Below are 9,640 nucleotides of genomic sequence, written 5' to 3' on the forward strand. Positions count from 1 at the left end.
AAAACTGATTGGTCAGAAACATGGGTACAAAGTCATTTGGGAAAAAAGATTGAAGTTCCTTTGGTACATGATTTGGGATCATGGATCTTTGTCAAGAAATTCGCGTTGATAAGCCTAGGAAATCTAAGGGTTTGTTTGAGGGTTGTATTTTGAAGGAAAATGAAGGCTTAGAAATCATCTCACAAGTATATTTCGTGGTTCTCAATCCTTCCATTTCCCTCCAAAATCCAATTCTCTAACAAACGCTAAAGCTAAAAGATAACAAGAAAAAAAGCAGGAAAATAAGATTATTAGCATCACTAGAGCAACATATCACACCAAATATATCTTCATTACCATTTCTCTCTTGAAATTAATTGAAGTCTCATAAACTTTACTTATTCCTAGTAGTTTCTTTCCTCAATCTCTGTCCCACATCATTCTGCTTTGTTTGGGTCATGAACTTTCCGTGAATATATAAACCATGCATGTGCCACAATCAACGAAGTCTCAAGGAAGCAACATGAACCCACCAAAACAAAAACTTTACTCTTTTTGAAGTTAAGGGCACCACCTATTTTTCAAAAGTAATGAAACGCTTTAGGTGTGATATGCAATAGAAATATGTAATGGTAAATTGTTAACAACAGAATAAATTTAATATAACAGATATGGAAATATTGTGTTGAATAAGTAGACACAATAAACAACATGAAGTTAGTATTACGTGCATTAGCTAAAAAATTAGAGTATTATCTATTGTAGGAAAGATGATAGAATCAATTCTTGAATAATTTGAGCTTATGGTTAGAAGATAAGTAGACGAAATGAATATTAGTTCAATCTTTAGAGACAGATAGAGACCGAAAAAACTACAAGCGAAACGATTATAAAAAACATAGAGATAACATTTTAATTATTATTCTTAATCTATAATAAAATATTATAACAATCCATGTAGTTAGCCGACTCCGATAGAACTAAAGTTTAGTTTAGATTGTATAAACTTAAGGCAATAACCTGATTTGGTACGAAGTGGTTGGGGCCTTGGGTTGCATAGATGTATGGTTGAGAGAGCATCATCTTTTGCAAAAGTTGCTTTGGGGCTTTTTAAATTTCCTTTGCAAAACTTTCTTGCTATCACTTTGTTACTTTATCTTTTCATTATTTTGCTAAAGATAAGGTTGATTTAATTTTTGTGCTATGGAAGGGAGAGAAAGATTCAATTACCTTATATCATCAAAGACAAAAAAAAGAGTTGTTAACATACTTGTGTCCTAGGAATCAGCATCAATTGTTCAATTACTCAGATCTTTTGTCCCATAATTTTCTTGTTTTCATGTCTCAAATCAATCAAATTTCACGAAATAATATTAAAATATTAATTTCTGTTTTTATAATTTTTATTTTTAAATAAATGAAGATTTCTTATTGGCTTGGGACACTAAATGAGACATGAATTAAGATATGTGATTGTCCTTTTAGAAAAAAATGTTTTATTTACTTATATTTTTAGATGATTTTACATTTTTACCCTTATGATTTATGAAGATAAATAATTATTGGAGTAATATTAATGATGATTTTACATTTTTACCCTTATGCTAGATATATTAATAAGCTCCATTGGTGTATGTGTTTAGATCATTAGGATTTAGGACAGACATAACTTAGAAGGCATTTATAAAGATAAGGTTCTTGAAATTCAGTTTATATCAGTGTCCAACATAGATGACTTTGGATGTGGATTATTGTTGTAGTGGTTAAAGAAAGCAAGCACTTAATTAAGTGAGAAAAGAAGACAATCTAGTTGATTATTGAACCCCACACATAAATATTATTTAATCATGTCATAATTTAGATTAGCATAGCCCCTAAGTCTAGGAGATTATATGAAAATTGTTCTCACGAGTCGAAATATATTTCAATACCAACATTGGTTGGTTGATGCCTTAATTTGTCTCACTGGTTCACATTTTTGCATTTATTTTTGGTTGTGTCAATAGTGTTACTCTGGGTGATGATTCATATTCATACTGTAAACATTGTGAGGCAAGATCAAAAAACACAGTTGCCTCTTCTGTTGAGAAGTTCCCCTCCAAATGTGAATCCATGAGGAGTTGAATATTTCTACCCTTTATCATGTCAAGAGCCTGCATGGACAAAGAATAATACTTTGCTAAGTAATATGGAAAATGAACAATATGTAAAGATAAGACATTAACTATAAATTGTTGAACTATGAACTATCAAGTATCAAATCATTCTAACACTGAGATTCGAAAGTTAATTAATACTTCAGAAAATACTTACATGACTTGGAGGGATATGCTTGCCACTAAGAAGATCCAATAATACAGTCCCAAAACTGAAGATAACACTTTCTGGAGTCACCCTACCTAAAAAAAAATACATATATCATAGCTGTTACATATCCAGCATCACACTGATTCGACGGAAACTTACAACTTTCGACAGCAAGAACTATAGCTTGGTTTATAGATTTTAGATCAAAGATAGATGAGGCTTCTACTGTAGTTCTAATAATGATGAGTAAAAAACAGCATAAAGAATTATGTGATATAGCATTACGAAAGCATGCATGCACCCACCATTTCTCAGATACTCGGGAGGTGCATAAGCAAGATTTGTGCTGTAACTTTTCCCGTCCCTGCTGTTCTTAATCAACCCAAAACACGAAAACCTGGGGTCACCATTCTGGAAAGAAAAAATCAAGAATTTGTCAATTTTGGTTTAGCAGATACGCATGGCTATTTCACATGGCAGTTCCCAATGCTACTTCAAGAGAATGTGCAGTCAAAATATTGATCCATATATCAATTACATATACACCATATAACCATATTATAACAACTATAAACCTCATAACAGTAGGACAAAAAGTATTGTCATATAGTACCTCATCAAATAGAACTCTGTAAGCATTCAACTCTTAACCTCATGCATTCAAGCAGAAACGAATATTAAAAAAAATTCATAGCTTATAAGCTCCCACCTAGCTAAATAAGCCTTCAACTAGCTCATTATAATCACCAAATTAATCTGTTTACCAAAACAGCAGACTCACAATAATCTTAATATTGCAAGAATAGATTGATTAACACCAACAAACTTTTCACCTTATCGAGATTAACTATCCCACTTTTTATGTTCGACTTGTGTCATTATGACATGTGATGTTGTTCCCGTCCATTTCAGAATGTAAAAAATAAAAGAAAAAATATGTGGGGTTTGAGTGTGTCAATGTGCTGGGCCTGAATGTTAAGTTGGAAAATCTCATTGTCTTGCAACAAATATGCTTCTTGAATGGGTGAAGAAGAGGAAGGGTAGTTTTTTTTGTACTACCAAATGTATCTTTTCACATTTTTAGATAAGTAACTAATCACTTTCGGGATTTGTGGCTGTCTTTCCTAACAAGTGTCGCTCACAGGAATCGATTCCTCGATCTTGCGAATCCAGTTAGGTCTTATACTACTAGATCAACGTCTTGTTGTTGGTAGAGGAAGGGGTAGAATCTTAGATCATTTTACCCCAACTATTTTTCACTCCAATCTCTAATTACAATGTGGTTAGCAAGACATAATTTTATTGAAGCCTCAACAATTCATTACAGTACTTGTTACTTCTACTCATATTCCAATAATCTGAGTTATTTAAAAATAATAAAATAAGAGTGACAATAAATACTCCAAATCCATATACTTCAGCATTGAAATTGCATTATTTTGTTGGAGGAAATTCACTAGATATTTGCATTACATAAAAAGTTAAGCTCAGCAAATTTTTGAAGAACCTCAAATCCTGCATAAATCATCTAATAAAAAATGTACTACAAAACTAGTAAATTTTGTTGGAATCTCCCAAAACATGGCACTGTGGCTTAATTTGTTGGCAAAGTTCTTTGTATAACTGAGCAGTGGAGGCACTGAACTTCTCCATGGCACTAAAAAATTGTTTCAAATGTGATTGCATGCTATTATCATCAACAAAATCACCATGATGCACAGCATCATCCCCTTGTAACAATGCTACACTCTCTTCTCTAACAATTGGAACCATTTTTCTCTCTCGAGCCTGCACGACTTTGTGCATCTTCTGTTCATGCCTCTCCAAGATTTTCACTTTTCTCTCCAATTCCTTGTCCAATGTTAACTTTTGTTGAAGGTCTAGAATATGCTTGTCCAAGAGATCATTAATTCTTAGCATAAATCCATTTACTGCTTCCATTACATTTTTCTCTGAGATATTATCAACTAACCTTGACCATTTGTTACAGATCACAAACACAGGTGGTGCACCAATCTTGCTTGGAGAAAAAGGAGTTGAATCATCAGGTACTTCTTCGGGCTCATACATTAGACATCTTACTAGCCAACCATTTAAGGCTTTCACATGGGATATTTGGGCATGAATCCAATCTGATAAGCTTAAATTCCAATTTTGTAGCTCAGATTTGAGTTTTATTGCTGCATCAATTTGATCATTGCTCAGGTTTCTGTCGAATGTAGACGCGTCAAAAGCTTTGAGTTCAGCAATTTCCTTATACTGGCATCTGTAACATTCTTGCATATCTTCCCACATTTTAAGAAACCTTAAAAGTTAAAACCAAAAGAAAATAACAATCTCTTCAAAATAATATAGATGCATTACCTTCAAAATAATAAGAATAACTTTATTTGTTCAACTAATTTGTTCATCTAAGAGGAGAGAAAAAAAGAGAGAGACGATGTCTTATCTTGTCATATCCCTTCTTTCTTAATAAGGTGATAACAATTCTCTAAAACTATGACAGAAGTTAAAACAATTTGGCATAATTTAGTTAGAAGAAGCTTAACTTATGACTTACATGTGAATAAACTTGTTGATCTGTGGCCATAACTCCTCTTCCCTCAACTTACTTATCGTAATCGATATCTTGTCAACAACTTGGACAGAAATTTTCATTTTAGTTGCTAATAAAGCAATGAAAGTTTGAACAGTTTCAACTTTCTGAGCATCTGCACCCTTTTTATTCATACGTTTCAACTGGCTACACTTTTTCTGATGAAGTATGCGCAATTTCTCCTCTGCCTGCAAAAGAAAAAGGAAAATGTTCATCACTGTAGCAAATATTTTTTTCCCCTAAACTCCTTCACACTTTATGCCAAATGAGAAACTAAACTTGTATGTTCACTTTTTCCTTTGTAACCAAAAAAAACTTGTATGTACACAAGATCAAAGCTACAATGACAGAAAGAATTTCAGAGAAGAACCACAATCCTTGTGTCAATAGTTATCAAATAAAGTTATTTTTGTAACATTCTTGGAATTTCATCTTGTATAGTTCATAATTTCACTGTCATAATCTTCCTTCAAGAGAAAAAGAGGGTAAAAGCTTTATACCTTGACTTCATGATACAACTTCTTCTCCCACATACATAACTTCTTCAAAGTAAAGCAAAGATTCCCATAGCTATGGCCATTGTCTCTATCAACTACTTCATACTCAATTCCCATTCTCCGTCCAACCAAAGATGAAATCGACGGAGTAAACACATGCTTCACCTTACAAGAAACTGATGAACCCAAAAAATCTCATTTTTAGTAATTAACTTAATCAATCCTAAACTCACAAAAATTTCATAAATCAACAAAAAATGAATTTTTTTACAATAGGGGTGATGTGAAATAACAATTATGTTAACACAACATAAAATTAAGTTACCTTGGTTGAATGCAAATTTTGAATTGTAACAGAGTTTTCCAACTTCAAGCATTTCCAAAATTGGTTTACCAGAATCAGATGCTTTTTCAAACAGAATCTGAATCTCTTTCACTGTCTCACATAAACCTTTCTTCGATTCAACTTCGATGGAATTGATTCTGCTACACTTTTCTAATTCTGGAATCTCATTCTCAGATACTAACTTCTTTTCATTCAAATCATCTTCCTTAACTTTCTGATCCTCCTCAATAGCAACCATTCTCTTATCATTCTCCTCAGTTGCTTCATCACAGTAACTACCATGACTCGGATTGTACGGCGTTTCATATGATCTGTGTAAAGGTTCAAACAAATTGAAATAATCCCAGGCTGAAAAACTCGGCGGCGGCGGCGGCGGCGATGATTTTGAACCATAATAGCCACCGTGGTTCAGAGGCGGTGAAAACGGAACGTAATTCATGAACGCTACATCATGACGAGATGAGAATTCTTTATCTCTATTATTATTGTTATTATTATTATTATTATTATCTTCTTCTTCTTCTTCGAGTTCAGAATCAGAATGCAAATGCACGTGAGCATCATCGTCGTCACGTGAGTGAGAAGTGAAAGAGGAAGAGTGTGATATGATTTGGTTGATAGAGAGAGAGTGTTGAAATTGGTTTAAGAAAGAAGAGAGAGAAGAAGCAAGTGTGTTCAGAGATTCCATGTGTGCAACGTGTGCATTGGCGAAGACGTAGCTTTGGCTAAGTGCTTGCTTCATAAATTTGCGGCGGTCACGGCAAAGAGCCACCGCTGGAAGACGGTCAAGTTTTGAGGTGTTGCACCCCATGCTTTGGTTCCACTGTGTGTTTGTGACTGTCAATGAAATGGAGTGTGTTTGTGAATGTAATAGAAATAAAGTGTTCGAGTCAGGTGTTCCAAATGTTGTCTCACATCATCTTTGATTTTATTATTTTTTGTTTTTAAATTTTTTGTTTATCTATGTGTGTGATCTTCATCCTTGTGATCGAGAATGAGGATTAGATGTCCAACTTTTTTGTTTCTCATTGTGTCTCAATGCAATGAAAAATTATATATACTTCAAAAGAAAAATAAAAAAACATAAAATAATATTTTTATATTACTTATTAAGGTATAATTGACTTCGGACACGATGATATAAAATTTTTGTGACTGAGAATCTTGGTTGTAAGGAGAAATCCAAAGAAGCTATCACTTAGTGCATCTACATATAGGATAAAAGTACCAACAACAAGTCGATTGTAATTCTTAATATCAAAGGTTTGATTCTAAGAAGTATATTTGTTACGAGGAGCATTCACGAATATGGAAGAATTAGTTAAGGATGAAATTATATTATACTTTGGTGAGAGTGTTGAAAAGCTTGTGAGAAGGGTTGTGTGATTGGTGGAATTGTTTAGTAGTGAGGGTCAAATTAAAGTGTGCAAGGACTGGACCGCTAATTTCAACTCTGTTTCCTATTTTCACTCTTCTTTTTTTGTTTTTTTTATCCATAGGGATAGTAGTAAATTATTACTTTTACATTTATTTTTGTGTCATTATTTTATAAATCTTTCCATTAATTGAGAGAAGTTTGGCTCCAAAGGATGGTCCTCAATTTTTTTTTAATTATTTTTTACATTGCATGCTTATTGGTATAAAAGTATGTAACTGTCACATTCATTACCTTTTACTGCTATGCAAATTCACTGGTATGATTGGGAAAATGATCGTTAGAGACTTGTGTAAATGGGGTAGTGATAAGAAAAATCGAGAAAGAATGGTGAGAAGTGATCGGTGATATGATATATACTTAAAAGCATAAAAATAAGAGTGTAATATTTATGCATTGGCAGTGTGAAAATGTATACACAATCAGTGTATCATTCATTATTTATTTTGATTAGTTTTTATGAAGAGTCAATGTTGATAGAGAATGAACGGTAGATGATACAGTGACAGTATAAAAAGCTTTTACATTATTGGTGTAATTTTTCTCTAAAAATAAATATAAAGTGTAATTGATGAAGAAGAAAAATATATTTGGTAGAAAAAGAGTGGGAAAAACATTAATGTCTTCTTCAATTTATTTGTAAGAAAACGTTAAAATGTATAATGATATAACTTAAGAGGAGAATGAAACAAAACAAAAGACCTCAGAGTTATAAAATACGTTTATAAGATGTTTTTAAAGTTTTTTATTCGCCTTCATTCTCTTCCAATCCAACTCGCATATCATCTTAGTGTGGCCCTTGTGTTACACATTTTTTTAATAAAGATAAAAAAATTATAAACTTATGCATTACTACGAAGGTCATTGAATCCCTCAAAAAATAAATATATGTGATAACTCCTATAGAAAAGAAATTAGTCATAATATTGACATGTTTAATTAAATTATAGAAGTTAGGGGTTATGAAGACATCATTTTTATTGTGTTTTAAAATATTATTTCACCAAATTTCCACTCACTCTATCTCACATAGAACTTTGCGAGACTACAACACAACCCCACTATGATATCTATAGGATGAAGCCTTTATTATATATTATGCTTAGAATTATAACTATCAGTCAATATGCTATTTTATTTTCTTAATCCTCTAGCAATAGCAAGCATCATTATATATGTTTCAATCTAGAATTTTTTTTGGTTTAGCAAAGTTATCCTCGTACTAGAGGCAATTATGTCCGAGTTGGAAACATTCATAGGTACGTGGTGTTAACTCTCTTAATGAAATTTTTTTTCATCCACAAAACTCGAACCCAAAACATTGCTTAAGAGGAATCAATCATGTACCACTTGAATCAAACATATATATATATATATATATATGTTTCAATCTATATGTCTTGCCTAAGTTGAATTATGGCTACACCAAGAATAAATGTTCAATTTTGAACTTGAAATTTGATAATACTAATAATTGTTTGCCAAAGGTGAAAGCAAAGAATATCCCAACTTTTTGATGGATCATAACTCAAAAGGTAAATGCATTTAAAGAATCCAAATGTTATCATTTTAGTTCATTAAGTTCAACATGATTTATAATGACCTATGGTTTGGTCTAGAGGCAATATGATGAAGATGGATGATTAAGATATGAGGAAGGGAATGGAAACAAAGATAATATATAGAAAAAGTTTCAAGTGCACATTCTTTTTACCCTTGATGGGAAATATAAATCTGTCTTTTACCTCAAAAGAAAGTTTTGGGTGGAATTCCAACTCACTCCAATTTGTATTATATGTTTATTGTTTAATTTATCCATTTTTTAGAGGCCAAGTTTTTTTTTCCTAAGGTGGGAGCTAGATGTATTCACTATTCAGGACCATGTATATATGGAATAGCATTGCTCTTACTTTCATGCCACATCCTAATTATATGAAATCCTATCCTAGTCCTCATCCTATCCTCATCCCCATCCTCATCCTATCCTCCCCTTCATCCTCATCCTCTTCCTCATCCCATCTTCGTCATCATACTCATCCTGATCCTCATCCTATCCTCTTGCTCATCCTCACCCCGATCCTCCTCCCCATCCTCATCCTCATCCTCATCCTATCCTCATCCACATTCTATCCTCATCCTCATCCTCGTCGTCATCCTCATCCTCATCGTCAGCCTTATCCTCTTCCTATCCCCTTCCTCCTCCTCATCCAATCCGCATCTTCATCCTCCTCATCCAATCCGCATCTTCATCCTCCTCCTCCTCCTCATCATATCCTCTTCCTCCTCCTCCTCCTTCTCCTCCTCCTCATCCTCATCCTATCCTCGTCCTCATCCTCATCCTCTTCCTCATCCTATGCTCATCCTCATCCTATGCATGTCCTCATCGTCATCCTTATACTCATCCTACCCTCATCCTCTTCCTCATCCTATCCTCGTCCTCATCCTCTATCCTCCTCCTCATCCTCATCCTATCCTCATCC

General features: G+C 33.3%; 2 protein-coding genes across 2 annotated transcripts; both read right to left on the reverse strand.

The window, feature by feature from the left end:
- LOC109342457 (probable serine/threonine-protein kinase At4g35230) lies at nucleotides 1,950–3,633 on the reverse strand. The gene is made up of 5 exons (XM_019580439.1): nucleotides 3,624–3,633; nucleotides 2,900–2,931; nucleotides 2,592–2,697; nucleotides 2,293–2,378; nucleotides 1,950–2,132 (listed from the first exon to the last, which is right to left on the reverse strand). The coding sequence occupies exons 1-5, from the start codon at nucleotides 3,631–3,633 to the stop codon at nucleotides 1,950–1,952; spliced, it is 417 nt and encodes a 138-aa protein (XP_019435984.1).
- On the reverse strand, nucleotides 3,675–6,604 carry LOC109343992 (uncharacterized protein PFB0145c-like). The gene is made up of 4 exons (XM_019582543.1): nucleotides 5,705–6,604; nucleotides 5,383–5,555; nucleotides 4,847–5,070; nucleotides 3,675–4,591 (listed from the first exon to the last, which is right to left on the reverse strand). The coding sequence occupies exons 1-4, from the start codon at nucleotides 6,534–6,536 to the stop codon at nucleotides 3,838–3,840; spliced, it is 1,983 nt and encodes a 660-aa protein (XP_019438088.1). The 5' UTR covers nucleotides 6,537–6,604; the 3' UTR covers nucleotides 3,675–3,837.

Source organism: Lupinus angustifolius, chromosome LG03 (assembly GCF_001865875.1).
Source record: "Lupinus angustifolius cultivar Tanjil chromosome LG03, LupAngTanjil_v1.0, whole genome shotgun sequence".
NCBI lineage: Eukaryota > Viridiplantae > Streptophyta > Magnoliopsida > Fabales > Fabaceae > Lupinus > Lupinus angustifolius.